Source organism: Podarcis bocagei (assembly GCF_964188305.1).
Source record: "Podarcis bocagei genome assembly, chromosome: 6".
NCBI lineage: Eukaryota > Metazoa > Chordata > Lepidosauria > Squamata > Lacertidae > Podarcis > Podarcis bocagei.
The window spans coordinates 34,053,437-34,071,474 of record NC_138130.1 but is presented as its reverse complement, the minus strand read 5'-3'; the positions used below and the strand labels follow the sequence as shown (position 1 = coordinate 34,071,474).

The 18,038-nt window shown below is 41.4% G+C and overlaps 2 protein-coding genes across 8 annotated transcripts in view; both read left to right on the top strand.

Moving 5' to 3' along the window:
* HERC2 (HECT and RLD domain containing E3 ubiquitin protein ligase 2) overlaps positions 1-5,241 on the top strand; it is a 99,387-nt gene extending 94,146 nt beyond the window's left edge. For all 6 annotated transcript variants that reach the window (XM_081197532.1, XM_081197533.1, XM_081197531.1 and 3 more), the window contains 4 exons: positions 512-702; positions 1,358-1,463; positions 3,342-3,554; positions 4,426-5,241. In XM_081197532.1, coding sequence (XP_081053658.1) covers positions 512-702; positions 1,358-1,463; positions 3,342-3,554; positions 4,426-4,698 — 783 coding nt within the window. In that variant the 3' untranslated portion in view covers positions 4,699-5,241. The remainder of the gene's footprint in view (positions 1-511; positions 703-1,357; positions 1,464-3,341; positions 3,555-4,425) is intronic.
* Positions 5,242-10,451: 5,210 nt separating this feature from the next.
* OCA2 (OCA2 melanosomal transmembrane protein) overlaps positions 10,452-18,038 on the top strand; it is a 159,666-nt gene continuing 152,079 nt past the window's right edge. For both annotated transcript variants that reach the window (XM_081197573.1, XM_081197572.1), the window contains exon 1: positions 10,452-10,774. The gene's annotated coding sequence lies outside the window, so the exon portion shown is untranslated. The remainder of the gene's footprint in view (positions 10,775-18,038) is intronic.

The window sequence follows — 18,038 nt, the reverse complement described above, 5'->3', positions numbered from 1 at the left end:
TCTTGTCCCATAGCTTGCTTTCTAGGAGGACTAAAGGTTAGCTTTTTTTTTGTTTGTTTGAAGAAAATAAAATTCAGAATCTGGGGCGCCCTTCCAGGGGCAGTATGTGGTGCTTGGCAACCCTTGCTGAACACCCACCCACTGTGTCTTCTGGATATCATTTAGAAAATAAGTTCCTTACGATTTTCTATTTTGCTCATCTCTCTCCTATGTGTATTTTCATTCTCCTGTTATACTTAACAATTGCTAGAGCCCAGAATAGCTCTCCTATAATCTTCTGTACTTCAGTGACTGTCTGTGTGCCAACACTTACCGCGTAGGAATCTTCAGGTGACTCGCAAAAACAGGGCTTTATAACATCTCTGGCTGGTTTTTAGAAATAATTTTCCACTATCTCCTGCGATTCTGCAAGCGTGCAGGCTTGCTTACAGAACCATGAAGAGCCCATGTTGGATTTAGAAGTATTTTGTGGGAAAGGCTTTACGTGGGTTTGTTTTTTTTCGTTTGAAAGGTTGATAAGGATTTCATTCCTGGGCTTATGTACATCCGAGACAATGAAGCTACTTCCGAAGAATTTGAAGCCATGAGCCTGCCTTTCACAGTGCCAAATGCGAGCGGTCAAGACATTCAGCTTAGTTCCAAATACGCCCATATTACACTGGATAATCGTGCGGAGTATGTGAGGCTGGCGATAAACTATAGGTTTGTGGAACACCACTATTCTCCTGCTTTCCTCCCGCGATCATTTGCATTTCCCCTAGAGCCCTGATCATGGGTTATCATGGGGGAAGTCTGTAGCTCAGTGGCAAAGCCTCGTGTCTTGCATGCGAAGAGACAGAGATTCAGTCCCTGCCATCTCCCTGTGGTGCTGAGACACTCCTGCCGCTTTGAGACACTGTTAGCCGCTTTGAGACTCCTGAAGGGGAGTGAAAGGCGGGATATCAAATCCAAACTCTTCTTCTTCTTCTTCTTCCTGCCTGGAATAATGGAGAACTACTGTCAATCTGTGTAAATAACGCTCACCTAGGTGGACCATTGATCCCACCCAGAGTTTCTCAAACATGGGTCTCCAGCTACAGTTCCCAACATCCCTGACCACTGGTCCTGCTAGCTAGGGATATTGGGAGTTGTAGTCCCAAAACAGCTGGAGACCCAAGTTTGGGAAACCCTGACCTGACTTGATATATAAGGCACCTTCTTACGTTCCTAAAAGCTCTTGGGATCATGGACCAGTTTATTATGAGTACTTGCGCCAGAATTCTTTTAAGCCTCTTTTCATTCCTCCTATAGATCCATATAATTAACAAGCATATCAGTGACTATCCCTTTCACTCATAAAATGTGTGTATTTTGGCAGACTTCATGAATTCGATGAGCAAGTTGCGGCAGTTCGGGAAGGGATGGCCCGTGTTGTTCCTGTTCCTCTTCTTTCCCTTTTCACAGGATATGAGCTGGAAACAATGGTATGTATGTGCAGCCATCACTACTTCGGGGCAATTTAGTAAAAAAGCGAAAGGCAAAAGCCCAGGCCAAATATTAGTACAGGAGACTCCCTGTTTACATGGGGTTTACATTCCGGCCTAGTACTAGTCGTACAAAAGTGAAATCTGTGTAAATGGGGAGCACCTTCTGTACCTCTCACGTAGAGTTCTTCCTCAGAGGCCAAACGGGACATCGACTTTGGGCTCTGAGGAAGGTCTCCTTATGGACTGGAGGCGTAGCGGGGCTTTGTTGAGGCTTTCAAGTCTCCCCTCCGCACTTCCAGCCTTCTGGTGCAGCACATGACTTGAGCGCACGTAAATTGGCGGCGGGGCTGCCTATATGTGCAGAGGCGGTTTTAGGGCTGCACGACTAGTTCAGCTGCAGGGGGCGGCACAACAGCGCTGGCGGAGCAGAGCGTGAGAGACGGGGGAGGGGGGGCAGAATTTAACGGTGCACAGGGTGCCAATGAAATTTGAGAACCCAAAGTATGTGAATCGGGACATTTCCTTGAACTTGTTATGTAGCAAAAGAGTTGCAGTAGGTTATGCCTTGTTATTGGCCAAAGGTTAAGATTACTCTGACTTACACAATTGCCCCATCGGCATGTGCTACAAGGGTTGCTTTGTGTACTTTTTTTTTTAAAAAAAGCATGGATTAAACTTTGGGCCAAGTCATTGGCTTGCAGTCTTAGCGGCTGCTATATAATAAAGAGTGGGGGAGAATTGGCCCAAGTCATCTGTTACTTCTGTTGGGAACAGTGAATTCCTTTTTGCTCCTTTCGGTTTGTAGGCCATCCTCAAAGGTGGGGTATGCTTATGGCTGTAAAGCCAGGCTCTCCTGTGCAGTGCTAGTATGGCTACTGTGTAATACAGCTTTGCAGATACGTTTAAAAATGGCAACAACATACAGCTCTAAATATGCACTAGCTTGAACATACTTGCACACAGGTGAGGTGAGGAACTAAAACTGAGGACCTGGTAGGACTAACGGCAGCAAACCACTCCACGTTTTTCAATTCCTGGGCTCTAAAAATGGAATATTACATTCCAGCTTCAGGAAAAAATGCAAAATGTGAAGAGTAAAATTGAGTTAGGCTAGATGCTACTTTGAAATCTGATCCCTCATATTTTCACATGCAGTATTAAGAATATGCATTCTCTGTTCAGTGGTCTTAAAAATCCATGTTTACCTTTAACATTACAGGATTTCAGGAAATAGTGGTGCACTTTTTTAAAATAGAAGACTCTCTTGTTTTTGCTATATTTTGAGCGATTACAAATTAAGAAACTTTTTTTTAAAAAAATCACAAATACAGACAACCCCCAATTCACACAGGGGTGTCAGTGAAATCGTGTACATTTGAGCCACCATTGGAAAAGCCTGCAAACACCTTGTTCTGTCCCTGCTCCATTCCACCCCTTTTTGTGATGTTTCCTGGACGCTTGTGGGTTCAGTGTGGTGTGTGTTTGCGCACATGTGTAAATGTGCGTACACAATTTGAATGCTTAGACACATTAAAAAAATACAATATAAATGCATTGGTTATTTAATGCATTCGTTGAAAAAGAATTCTTCCTCTACTGAGGGTTTGTAGACATGGCTCCAAATTTTGGGGACGGGGGGAATTTCATATACACAACATTATCACTCATACTCACCTGATCTTAATGCATCACTGCAGACTAATCATTGTTATCAGTTGCTAAAAGCTCTCCATTTCTAATGTGCTTTAAAACACAGTTGTGATGATGCATAATAGTAAGCAGTAATGTTCTCACTGGGAAAAAACCAACATGAGCACACACTCATTTATGATAGATTCCCTTGGCATTATTCTGTTCTCTGCTTTCCCCCCGCAGGTCTGTGGAAGTCCAGATATCCCTCTTCATCTTCTGAAATCTGTGGCCACATATAAAGGGATCGAGCCCACCGCTTCTCTTATACAGTGGTTCTGGGAGGTGATGGAGTCCTTTTCCAACACAGAACGCTCTCTCTTTCTGCGCTTTGTGTGGGGCAGGACCAGGCTACCTCGAACAATTGCAGATTTCAGAGGCAGGGACTTTGTCATCCAGGTACGACATGGAGAGTTCCAGATGGATTGTGGACTGCAATGAGCGCTAATGAAATTCCAGCCTGTACCATTTTTATTTATTTTTTTGATTACCATTGCTCCTTTTTCTCTTGGATTCTGCATGTACTGTATGAAATCCTTGTGTGTGCATGGTGCTCTACAAGAAGAGAGCAGGAAACTCTTACCCTCCAAAATTGCCTGGAAAATTTGTACTTGTAGAGATTTTCTTGCTACAGTTGCAGTTTGCCCTTTCCTCTATAACTGCTTTTTAAATTTAGCCTGAATGCACTAGCTGGCTCCAAACTTACTGTACAATGCATTGTTTGTGATTACAGCATTAACAGACATTTCTTGATCTTATGATTTTTCTACTGAATAGGTGACTTGTGTTTCCACTGGCAACAGTTGCCTACTTTGAGGTGAACTTAAAAAGTTAAATATTTTTCGTAAAGGATTATTATTTTTTCATATTAATGGCTTAAGTCAGCCAATGACAGAGAGAGAGAGAGAGAGAGAGAGAGAGAGAGAGAGAGAGAGAGAGAGAGAGAAGGATGGCAAGATAGCGTAGGCCGAAAAGGGCCTCCTGCTGCTGCCGCGCCACCGGAGCACGATTTCTGTTCTCATCCTGAAGCAAAGTTCTTAACCCGAGGTACCATTTCTGGGTTAGCGGAGTCTGTAACCTGAAGCGTATTTAACCCGAGGTACCACTGTAATAAGGAAGTGAAAACATTAATTGTAAGGGGGTTGCTTTTCTTGGCGAGAGGGAGAGGGAAAAAACACCCAAGTGTGTTCATATGATTTGCTACAAAGGTGCTGTTTGCGGTGGCTGATTCAGCAAAACTGACATTTCCATTTCTCTTTTGACCTGACAGGTTCTCGATAAATACAATCCTCCAGACCACTTCCTCCCAGAGTCTTATACGTGCTTCTTTCTGCTGAAGCTGCCTAGGTATTCTTGCAAACAGGTGCTGGAAGAGAAACTGAAATACGCCATCCATTTCTGTAAATCTATAGACACTGACGACTATGCCCGAATAGCGCTGACGGGAGAGCCGACCGCTGACGATAGTAGCGATGACTCGGACAACGAGGATGCAGACTCTTTTGCTTCGGATTCAACACAGGACTACCTGACAGGCCACTGAGCAGGGGGAATGCTCCTTGCCGGAGCTTGATGTTACGAGCACTGAGGCCAAAGCGCCACAACACGTAGCATTGAGCGGCGGGCCGTCGTAGTGAAGAGAGCAGAGAGGCATATAATAACCAGAGAACTACTAATTATTATCTGAACACAGGGAGCTTGCGTTACTCATTGTAGGAATGATGGCTGATAAATGAAGTAACTTCCTTTTAGAGTAAATGGGTGCCGTGAACGGGCACTGAACTGTCTATTTTGATAGCTGAAGGGTCCCCTTCTCTCCCCCCCCTTTATGCTGCACTGCAGGTAGAACTTTGTGTTTACTGATGTGTTGTAAATGTTTATAAAATATTACTAGAGTAGAATTCCAAAAAAATTGAAAAAATTTAAATTGTGGGTGCAATAGGTTTTTTTTCTTCCAAATTAAGTGTTGTGTTCTCTGCATCTTCTTGACTGTATATTGGAACTACTGTGCAATGACTGAATAGTATTATAAATATTTCAATTAACTTTACTAGTTGTTTTGTTTATTAAAAGAAACTTTTTGGAACACTCCGTTATCAGTATTCCTTACGTTCACAAACTCAACGCCTCATTAACCTCACTCCACTTTTCAGTGTCTATATTTTAACTTCTAAATATATACATAAATATATATATAATGTATCTTGGACTGATAACTTTCTGTGCACTCCAGAATTCTTAACATGGGAAATTTACTGTACATAATTCTGCAATGTATATGCAAAAATTATAATTTCCCGCTGAATAAAACATCTGTCACAAACAGTTTAGTAGGGCTTTTTAATGTGAGAAACCTTCCACGGGATTTTGAGGTACCTAAAGATGGCTTCTAAAGAATCACTAGGTGCCTACATGAGACAAGTCAGATTGCTCAGCTAAAACTTAAAAGAATGGGACAAATCCAAGCTTATTCTTGAGGTTAGCTCGCAGACTAAAAGGTTGTGGTAGACTTAGCTGTGAACTGGTGAGTTCCCACTCCCCCATTGCTTTTACTGCTTCTAAAACAGAGTTTTTAAGGGAGTACTGTTTGGGGAAAATTGCTATTAAAATTTCTTATCCCTACGGCTACTACTTTGTACAGGTGTCTAGATTAATCTTTCACCAAGGTTTATTCATCTAAATTTGAGGTGATTGTGCTCCTAAGCTATGATTTTGCGTGTTTCTTTTTAAGTCTTGCACATCAGTCACATGGCAAAATCAAATCTTTTACTTACTCCATGCTTTAAGTTTTTCTTTTTGGTTTTTTAAGGAACTGTAATTTGGCCATTATCAGTGATTTGCCTAGAGCTGTCAAATGGACACTTAGCTGGTATATAAATCACACTGTTCTGGCTTCATCATCTCAATTGTTTCTGAACCCGTGCTTTCATTAACAATTTCTCTTAATTTTCTGTAGTTCAGGCACAGGAATATTGGACTGCTGTTCTGATGAACTAAACAATTTTTCTTTTTAGACTCTTTGGATAAACAAGCTGTGATTGTTGGTCAGGAGTCTGATCTCTATAGTAGAATGTATTCTATTGTACTCTATAGTATTATGGGAATGGTAGGTTTGCGGAATGTAGGTTACTATGTTTTCATACTCAGAGTAGACCCACTGGTCCATTCATTTGAATTGGCCTACGCTGAGTATAACTTAGTTGGATACAACCCATGGTAGTCTTGCATATTTTTTTCCAATTAACTCTGAAAGTGTTGACAAAAGGGTATTATTTATAAAATTTATTATATCTTGTCCTTCCAGAGGAAGCCCGGGTGGCAAGCACACATGTAATAAAAACATAATCAAAACTTTTAAAACGTTTAAAACCACCTGAAAACAATGAAATGCAGTAAGACATTTAGTCAAAGCGAATTCTTGTGAATGTACCCTAAAATGTGTTGCAATTGTAGCATGTGCTAAAGATAAAAGAATTTTTTTAAAAACTGACTCCCACGGCTTCAAAAAATTATATATACACAAAGCAGTGCATCTGCCATCTGTCAAAGTCGTGATTTGTAATTTTTTTTTTTTTATATCAAAGACAACCTCAAAGAAATATGCTGTCAGGTCAGTTAGAACTCAGCATTGTTGGAAAATAAAAAGGATCCCTTGATTATTTGAAAAGTGGAACAGCGTTTTAATCTTGGTGAGAGTTCTTTTTTATTGTTAAAATTTGCCTTATCTGAAAACAAACAGCCTTATCGTATCACAGAAGGCTAATCCTTAATTAGGGTTCATTGACAAAGTTCTGCTTTAATAATTCTTGCCTTGTTCACTTCTGGTACATTGCAATGAGCTTCCTAAGAGCTCCTTTAAAGCTTGCTAATCAGTGCCTATCATTTGACTTGTCACTGTGTTGGATTATTTTGCAAGAAGGGGTGCCATTATTCTGAGGCAAAACTGGAAGCCATGCAGTAAGATTATCACATACTTCTCTCTCTCTCTCTCTCTCTCTCTCTCTCTCTCTCTCTCTCTCTCTCTCTCTCTCTCTCACACACACACACACACACACACACACACACACACACACACACACATTTTGATATTGGGCCAAGCAATTTGAGGCCCCTGCATTCACTATAAGGGCAAATTCCTCTGGCTTGTCAAATGCATTAACTTAAAACAAAAAACAAAACAATGCCTGTTCAGTTTCAGCCTTGCAAAGGAAACTTCCGGGTCTTAAATTGTGGAAGACTTAGTTGAAAATTCAAAGTGGCACAGAAGGGAAAGAGATGACCATTTTGGTAGCACCTGGATCTGCTGCAGACATAGCTATTGGAAGAAGTGTTGCTAATATCAGTCATAATACCACTTCCTGGCAGATTAGTCCAAAGGCTTTGAAGAGTGTCTGGCTGGGAAGCTCGTAAACTGGGCATTGTGGGCAAAGCTACCCTGTGTGTCTGCAACGTCTGGTAATGGAAATGTAATCCCAATGAAAGCAGGAGACAACTTTTAGATAGCATGACTAGTAGCTATTTGTAGGCCTACTTTTCATTATTTGTCTCATTTCTTCTTTAAAGCTATTTAAGTGAGTAAACCTCACTTAAGCAGGGCTGGGGAGCCTGTGGCTCTAGATGCTGGACTCACAACTCCCATCAGGCCCAGATAGCATGATCAATGGTTGGAGATGATGGGAGTTGTAATCTAGCAACCACCCCTTCCCAAACCTCATTTCAGAGTGATCATAGAATTGTACGAATTCCGTGAACTCAATGTGTGTTGTAATGTGCTTCCTTTATCTTGTCTTGAATTTCCTGTCACTTCATGAGGAGACCTTTGAATGCTGTATTATTATTATTATTATTATTATTATTATTATTATTATTATTATTATTATTACAGTGGTACCTTGGGTTACAGACGCTTCAGGTTACAGACTCCGCTAACCCAGAAATAGTACCTCAGGTTAAGAACTTTACCTCAGGATGAGAACAGAAATCGTGCGGCGGCAGCGGGAGGCCCCATTAGCTAAAGTGGTACCTCAGGTTAAGAACAGTTTGAGGTTAAGAACGGACCTCCAGAACGAATCAAGTTCTTAACCCGAGGTACCACTGTATTATTATTGCAAGATAATCTTTATTAGTTTTGCAAATTTCATACTACACCTACATATTATATTACATTTTACATTTATACTTGCTCCTAGGAGCTGACTTCCCTCCTTCCTTCTTCTGGCTTCTTTATATCGCCTCTGATGCTGTATTATTATTGTGATTATTACTGTTTTTGTATATGGCACATTGATCCATGAAAGGAGGTACCTTTTAATATTGCTATTTACTTATTTATTGCATTTATATGCCTGCTTTTTCGCCAGAGAGCTCAAGGCGGCATACATGGTTCTTCGTCTCCTCATTTAATTCCCAAAATAATGCTGTGAAGTAGGTTACTGGCCCAAAGTCACCAAGTGAGCTTCAAGGCTGAGTGGGGATTTGAGCCCTAGTCTTCCAGGTCCTAGTCTGACACTTTTAACCACTACACAACACTGGTGGTTAATGGAGTTCAGTTAGACAGAGAACTGAAACAGGACCATGTAGCCATCTTCTTGTTGTAATGTTTGAACTAGGCGAATGCATCCCATCTGCATGCAGAGTTCAGGTAGGTGTTTTTCCACCCCAGAGTTTCTGGTGACCACCTAGTGGAGTAGAGGAGGGAGTTTGCAAGTTGGAAGAGACAGGCCTGGGCTTTAGTTGCAGGCTATAGCTTAAGTGTGAAATGTTTCAGGCAGAAAATACTAGCAAGGGTAGTGAGAGACCAGACTCTGAATATTTTTTATACCTGATCTGGCTACACCTGAAATGGCATGCCCCTATTCTGTTCCTGAAGATACCTAAGTACACACATTCATAGGCAGCTCTCATAAAGTCTATCCATAACTAACTGGAGCAAGTTATAAGCTAAGCCCTATTCCTTCTATATTTGAGAATACTGATGTGTAGGAAGATGTATCACCTTTCTATCCAAATTTTGTTACATGTCCAAATAATTCCATTTTGTATGAGATTTTCTTTAGGGTTGGCAGATGCAATGTGGGCCCATGGTTTCCCCAAGGTCACTCCCATGGGAAACTTTCAGGGCTTAGCAACTGCATTATTCACTTTCTGCCACTTTGGTCTTATTTCTAGTCTGTTGACTGTAACAAATTGACGACGATGACTTCCTGCATATAAAGAAGCCTTATGCACAGAAATTTTTCCTGGTAGTTATAGGGACCAGCTACTGCCTCTAACATAACTGCCTAGGGGACATGGGGGCTTTGACCCCCCACAATAAAATATTTGAGGCGGCTGTTTCCCCCCCCCCCAAGTTAAAGGGTATTCCCATTCAAATGGTGTGTGTTCATGCATCATGTGATTGATTATGTGGGGCAGGGCTTACCTGGGCCCCCACAATATTTTATTCAGGTGGGCACCCCTGACCTCTAACTAGCCTAGACCGTTTAATTTCCATGCCTGCCACTCATCAGAAAAATGACAAACTCACACCCCCAGCCATGAAAATACTTTAATCCGACTGCCAACCATTGATGTGTGCTTTGATGAGACTGTCCTATGAAGTTGCTCTTGTACATGTGCATATTCAGTAATAATAATTATTACTTTTCTGGAAGGATGTAAACATGATGGGGCCTGTAGGTTTCTCTGCTTCTCTCCTCCCTTCTTATCCTTTCTGCTTCAAGGCACAGAACTCAAAAGTCTCTTAGGAATGCAGACAAAGTGTTTTCAATCCACCCCCTGGCATGTTTGCCATAAGGTACAATTGGGACCAGTTCACAGTGAGCCTCGCTCCCTGTTCCCTCCTCTTACATTTCACCATTTCTGACAGGGCTCAGTCATTCTCTGCTGATCTAGCCCAGGAAGTTTTATCAACCATCCCTCAAGACCAAATAATACATTCTTCTTTGGGAAATTATCCTCACAGTTTGTCCTGATTTAAGAACCAAGCACAGACCTTAGAACTGTCCCAGGTGAAAAAAATTACAGGAGAATTAAGTACACTCATACTGGCTCCCTTAATTTACCTCAGGTTTTTGTTCTTACTCAAACAGTTGCTGTCAAAAGAATATTTGCTCAGAACTTCAGTTAAGATGGATGCTCTGAAGGTACTATTGTGTGCTATTCAGTACTTTCTCCTAAAGTACAATCATATCATGAACCTAAGTTGGGTGTGGGGTTTCTCCACCTCCTGACAGAACTAGCGTCAGTCCATTTGCTCTTTCCCCCCCTTGCCCTTTGTAGCAACTGAGGGAGGATTAAAAAGAGCCTTGTTAATGCAGTGAAAATTGCTAATAGCAGTCAAAGCAAGCGCCAGCGTCTATGTTTGGTGTCACATGATGGTGAACCTAGGAATTTTTGTTTCATTCCTGTGTGCAGTGCATGGAATGGACACTTGTAGAATCACAGATGCTGAACCCAGTTCTTCTGCGAGCCATTTCATTTAGACACAGCCTTTACACGAATGGAAAGTTTTGTGCTGCTTATTGCTCTTTTAAGTGACAAAATCTGATAATGAACTTACGACCTCCATTTTTTTGTGGCATTTTTTGAGAAGACAGCAAGAAATCTACAGGTTACAGGTAAAACACCTTTTTTTTGTTTTGTTATGTCACTGATAGCATATTCTTTAAAATGCACTGTTAAATATTCTGAGACAACTACTCACTGGCAAAGGTTGCCCTGATACAAACTATTGAAAGTGCATGCTATGTTTACTGTTTGATAGTTGGAATGTACTTATAAATATGTTCCACTTCTTTGACTGAAATGAAAGGAATTAATTTTTTCATCCCCAAGGCAACTCAAACTTAATTTGAGAAAAATTAGGCAGCAATGTTCCTTCCTTGAAATACATGGTTATGATAACTATTTGGAGTTACTCTGAAATAGCTGGATTGGAACAATCATCTTTAGACTTTTTTATTGAAATGCTGTATAGTAGAGGTCAATGGAGCGTTGGGGACGTTAGCGCTTTCTTTTTAGGTTTTCAAAGTCAATGACTCAAATCTGACGGTGTGTGTGGCTCATTGAAACCAATATGACATACTTCAGAGTAGACTTGTATAGGATTGTGTTTGCACTGCAGAGACTGAGCTGCAGATAAATGATTATGTAGGAGATATTTTTTGGCATAGAAAGCATCCCTTGTATCACAATTGGGTTTGAAAAATGCCACCTAGCTAACAGAAAAGTCCTAACTTGTTTCCACTTAGAAGGAAGTCCTATTGACTTGGAGTTATTTATTTCTTTTGTTGCATTTATATCCCAACTTTTTCTCCAAGGAGCTCAAAGTTGGCATACATAATTATCTTCCCTCTCTGTTTTGTCCTTGCCACGACCCTGTGAGGTAGGTTAGGCCGAGAGACTGGGAGTTAGTCTGACACTCTAACCACTACACCACCCTGCCTTTCAGTTCAGTGGGGCTTACACACAGGTAAATGGGGCAAGGACTGCAGCCTCAGCCTGCATGCCATGTCCTATGTTTGTCAGTTTAAAATATTTAGAACTGGTCTTTTGATTAACAATTTCCACAGCAGTTAAAAATATAGTGTTATGATGAGCTTTAAAATATAAGCCAGACTAGCTTCCTGAGTTGAGCTGAGTGCTTGGGTCATTAAGGGAAGCAGAGGAATGGAGGCTCTTTGTGAGGCGGCAAATGGGTGGAGCCCCTCTCTCAATTTAGAAATAGTGAGAAGGACAAAACACGAGTTTAGAGTTGGGAGTTTGCAGTGATGTGAACTAGCGGAGAAAGAGAGTCGGAACAGTATTTGAGATTTGTGTTTGAATCCAAGGCTGTGGCTAAGGGAGGAACAAGATCCTTTTGGTGCATTGATGGCTTGAACATCTCAGGCTCAGGTTGCAGATAGGTGTAAATAAACCATATATCAGAAAGACGCCACAGTCTCTGCTCTGCCTCATTTCCAAAAGGAAACACGAACCCTAGGTAATCACTTCGAACCCCAGGAATCTCATACCACTCAGAGATTGGAGTGGTGTGAAACAATATTAACAATAATGGGTGGGTCCAATGTATATGAATGGAAAGAGTTTCTTTTCACAGAAATGTTTGACTACATTGTGCTTGTGTTTCTAAAAATTATGCCTTTTTTTTTGGTCAAACTTTTGTGCTCCAGGCGTATTGTGGAAGAAATTTGCCACCTCCTATATTTTCCTTTACCATTTAGGTGGGTAAAGGCCACAGAGCATTAATTTTACACTCTAAAGGACTGCAGTTGGTGAGATAAGGAAAAAACAACAGCACCCCGCTGTTTAAATGGGAAGCAGTGCTTGGAACTTGTGTCAGTCCCAAATTACCCCTATTTGATTGTTTCCAGGTAGCTATTAGCCTGAGCGCAAAACGGGAAGCTAGTGTTAGCGTATTACTCTGGGTTTTGTGTCAGTTGCCTTTCTAATCTGGTTTTTAAAGAAACATCCCTGTGGTGCGCTTGAACAGGAGTCGAGTAATTACTTTGCTAGGATACCTGGTTTCCATGACAGCGATGTATGCTTTCCTTGGCAGAAGATCAGGGAAGTGACCAAATACACTAGTAAGCTTATAAAACACCTGTGTATGATGTATAGCCATGACAGACTGAAGCACTGGTGGTGGAAAACATGATTGCTGGTCTGGATTGAGATCTAGCCACCAGGTTTGGATGTGTAATTCTTCTTGCTGTTGCATCATTTTTGGAGCCCGGATCAAGGGCCCAAATTGGGTCTATTGAAATGGCTAAGATTTCCCTCACCCCAAGGGATTGGAAACCAAGGCACGGCTTCCGCTTGACTGCAGGAAGCTCCTGCAGCCAATCAGAAGCCATGGAAGCTGCCTCGGATGTTCAGGTTCCAAAGAACATTCACAAACTGGAACACTCATTTCCAGATTTATGGCATTTGGGAGCCAAAACATTCAACTCGCAAGGTGTTTGGGATCCAATGTACGACTGTATAGTGTTATGAGTTTGGGGGTGGGGGAGGAAGTTGGCTGTATGTGAGATTCTTCTAACGCCTGTGATCTCTGAAGCATTCTATCTTCCAACCACCTACACTCTGAAGCATTCTATCACTTTGTTACTTGCTGTAGGTGGAGACAAGGCCTGGTAGATGGGATCATTACATGGATCCTGAAGAGGCAGGGAGAAAAGTCCACTAGGCAGACCCCTTAGGAAGAAGTTTATGAGCTACTGCTTATGAAAAGTTGTGGTATTTTAGGACAGTACAGCAAATATTTTAACACTTTTTTAGTGCATGCATCAAGTGTACAGAAAGAAGAGCAAGTAGGAGTGGCAAGGATACGTTTTCCCCTTCCCTTTTAACTCAGGTGATTAACTCTGAACCACCAATTAAAAGTTAGTGCTAAATCTCATTAACGGCAGAAAGTGGTTAGGGATTAATCCTGAAGATTTAAAAACATCTGTTTCACATAGCAGAGGTGTTTTTTTTTTTAATCTGTAATATTTTGACCCAAGGTTGCTGCATAGCTTCTGCACTGCAAATTGGACTGTATGGTGAAATGTGAGCAGAGTGCTTGCAGGCACCTAGCTGCTGTTTCAAACCGAAAGAAGTAAAAAAGCGTAGCTAAAAAACCCAAAATATACACTGTACAGCCCATTTGCTAATCACATTGCTTCTTTCTCAGTATTATTTCAAATCCATGCAACCCTAACATGCCTTGAGAAAATTTTCAAGCAGCAACATTTGCAAAGTCAAAGCCGAAACAATGGCCTTACCAGCTTATTTTTGTCTTCTCCTTAGCACTCCTTAAGACACATTTTGCTTTCCCAACCACTAGATAATGAACTATAAACCAATGCTTCCAACTGCATCTACTCATGTCAGCATCACTCCCCGCCCTGTTTATATGTGATTGTGATATTAGCTTCTGTTCACACTTGCATTATTAACCTGGGATTTAATTCTGTGGTTTTTTTTTAATTATATTATTTGTTTATTAAAATTCCTGGGCAGTGCCAGGAGCTCCCCACTAGTCTTTCAATGAAACAATAGTATAAAAGCCAATATAATATTTGCATATATAGGTGTCACAGGAGCTGGTCAGTAATCACACAGTTTAAAGATGGAGTTAACTCTTATTAGCAAAAGCACAATCTCCACACTCCATGACTGCCTAATGAGCAGAGCAGCTCATTCCCGGTGGTCTTCCTCCATAAAAATCAGTTGCTGAGACTCCCATCTCCTCAGGGCTTTCCCTGAGCAATCGGAGACTATGCCTGCATGCAGCCAACCTCTCCTTTGCTCTTTTCATGCCTCTTCTGGTTTTGGGAGACAAGTGGGGGAGGGGAGATTGTCACAGCAGGAGGGGGAGACATCAGTGACTCTTCACCAGCGTAACCCATCTCTGCCTCTTGGCCTCCCTCATCTCACTTGCCAGCTTCTGCCTCTGATTCTGGCCTGCTCTTTGCACATACTCTCCAAGCTCACTTTGCCAGTTTAGTTTTTGACACCTCATCTCCTCAGTCGTCTTCCTCTTTTCACTCTGACCACTCATTGTTGTCCCACCACTACTCTGGGGGCTCTGAGCCTTCTTCTTTCGGAGGTTACCCAACTGTTTCCTTCCACCATTCCTCTGCGTCCAACCAGTCCATGACATCAGGCCTCCTGAGTTTTTCTGCTCTGATTACTTTCCCTCTTTTTATTTAGATTATGCTTATTTAGCTTTATTAATGTGGACAGATACTTTATGGAGAGTTAGAGCTAACTCACTTGAAACAGGAATCTTGTGATCAAAGCATGGTCTTAATTCATTCAAGGGCATATGTTTTCCTTTGTTTTGTGTACAAAACTTCCATTGATAGCCATGAAATTTCTGTTGTGTGATTTTTTAAAATAAAAATTCCGTTCATTCTTGGCTAGAAATTAAGTTTGGGTTGTAACCTATAGAAAATAGTTGTATAACTCTTAAGAACAGGACAGAGAGCAATGAATTGCAGCATGTATAGTGAAGGCATCCCCCCATTGCTATGAGCTGTAGGGAATGCATTAGAGGAGTTCAATATGCCTTTGTGCCCTGTGGGGTTACCAGCACAAGGGTTTGAGTATAGATTTTGCCCTCCTTGCTCAGCTGTGTCTCCATGGGCTACATGGAATGTAGGAATTATAGGGATGCGGGTGATGCTGTGGTCTAAACCACTGAGTCTCTTGGATTTGCCAATCGGAAGGTCGGCGGTTCGAATCCCCGCAATGGAGTGAGCTCCTGTTGCTCGGTCCCTGCTCCTGCCAACCTAGCAGTTCGAAAGCATGCTAGTGCAAGTAGATAAATAGGTACCACTGTGGTGGGAAGGTAAACGGTGTTTCTGTGTGCTCTGGCTTATGTCATGGTGTTCTGTTGCACCAGAAGCAGTTTAGTCATGCTGGCCACATGACCCAGAAAGCTGTCTGTGGACAAACGCCTGCTCCCTTGGCCTGAAAGCGAGATGAGCGCCACAATCCCATAGTCGCCATTGACTGCACTTAACAGTCCAGGGGTCCTTTAACTTTACCTTTTTTTACATGGAATGAAATAAACTCAAAGTAATTGGAGACAGCAGCAACTCAGCTTCCACCTATGACAACAATGTCATCAAGGACTGGCTGCATCATGATCAATGTTCCTTCATAGCAAAAAGAGGGCAAATGTTGTGTGCAAAAGGTATCTGGTCCAACCCTTGACATCTCCAGTTAAAAGGAATGGCTGATGTGAGAGACCTTTTGCTGTGAGGCAATCAAAGTGTGGGAATATTAGGATAGATAAGACAACCTGCCCAATCTAGTAGTAGTCAGCTCCACATGTTCCTATGCACACGCTTGTAAACTCACATCACGCTTTGCATTTTAGCTTGCTACATTCATACTGAACGTCCTACTTGAAAAGTGGCCCTTACACACCCAGCTTAAACCACAGGGAATAATGTTTTAGTAATGTTAATAGAACACACTTGCCAGATAAGAATGCTTATATGATCACAATTAATTTTAATAGAAAACTTTAATGGAAACTTCAGTTTAGTTTAGGAACGCTGGAAACATTGGAAATAGAATTGTTTTTAGGAACGCTGGCAATACTGGCTCAGAATTGCCTACACCAGGGTTTCCCAAACTTGGGTCTCCATTGGTTTTTTGGACTACAACTCCCATTATCCCTAGCTAGCAGGACCAGTGGCGAGGGATGATGGGAGTTGTAGTCCAACAACAGCTAGAGATCCAAGATTGGGAAACCCTGATCTACACTCACTGGCAACACCTCTCCAGGATTTCAGGCAAGAGACTTTCACAACTCTACTTGGGATGCAATCCAGAGTCTTTTGCATGCAAACCAGACAGAGCATGCCCTACTGAGCTCTAGCCCTTCCCTTAATCCATATGCAAACAATCACGTTCTAAAGAGTGATCACCCAAAATGGGTTTCACTATATTTGTACTTTTAGATTATCAGCCTCGGTTAAATTAATAAATTTGACATTCACTATTTTTAACTGGCGCATTTAAGTGAATACTTGGAAAGCTGGTTTCAAGGGGCTTAAACAACTCACTGGGATAATTAAAGAACAATCCATTTTTTTGGATTTTTGTTTTATCCCAGTTAGTTTGTTTTGCAATGCCACGCTCAGTCAGCTAATGTATGTTTAACACGGCAAATACAATTTTCTGCTGCAAATTATTTTTCCACGGCAAATTAAAACTAAGAAGTGAAGTGGTACAAAACACACACACAATTACATCTGAATTGAATGTGGAGATGAACAATCTGCCTTCTCTGAACTGATAGCTGGCAGGTCTTCCTGTTTTTTGGATGACTCTTCATGTGACAAATTTTTACAACTATGCTAGTGGAAGACAGCAACTGGTTTTCAGTTTTGGGGAAACGTAGATGCAAGGCAGGCTAGCTAACCCTCTCATGAAACAGTATGAATAGCCAGCTATTATTCAGAGCACTCCCTTGTCTGTCTGGGAATTCTAATTAAAATCTCTGGCAACTTTATTTAAGCCCCAAGTCAGTCAGCTGAGAGACACGGGAAGCCAAAAAATGTGGTATCTACACTACTATCAAAGCTCTGGATAAATCTTTCTCTTTTAGTGTGCTTTGATATCAGTCTTCTAGACACATTTTGTACTCTAAATAGGGCCCCAGCAGATTACCTCCCAACCCATGATTTCTTTCTTTCTTTTTTTAACCCTCTATTAGAAGGATGTGGAAACTGTATCTCTCCAGATGACAGGGATGATGGGAGCTGGAGATGGGGTAGAAATTAAATCCAGTTTACATTTAATGGGAAATCTACCTAATTCACTCTTTTTTTGGGAAAACTGAAACACAGCGATCTTCCAAAATTTGCACAACTCTGAATTTTGCAATGAAGTTCGCCAGCCAAGTAATGTGCACACAAATTCATAGACTGTGGGAAAGTGTGCGTAGAAATACATATATTGGTGAAAATAACATGTAAGAAGCATTCTACCAGGGGAAATTGCTTTACTAAAAAAAAAAAGCAAGCTTATTAAGCAAAATTGAATACAAATGTGTATATTATGAAAAAATAGCACTAAAATGCTGATGAATTTTCAGGAGGACTTTTAAGAAACAAATCAAGTAGAAATGTGGGAATCACCAGAATGTGATACTGGAGAAACCAAAATGGAAAGATTTGCCCATCACTCACTGTAGTTCAGGAGCACCTTGAAGGGCCAGACTGGTTTATGTCATATTATCCTATAACACTAACAGCAAACTCAGGGCACTTTCAGGTTGCTGCTATTTTGGGGTGGGATTTCAATCACACACCTGCAAATTGCAGCTTACTGGCAGGTCTTGCACAACAAAGCCATTTCCGTGCAAAGATTGTTTTTTAT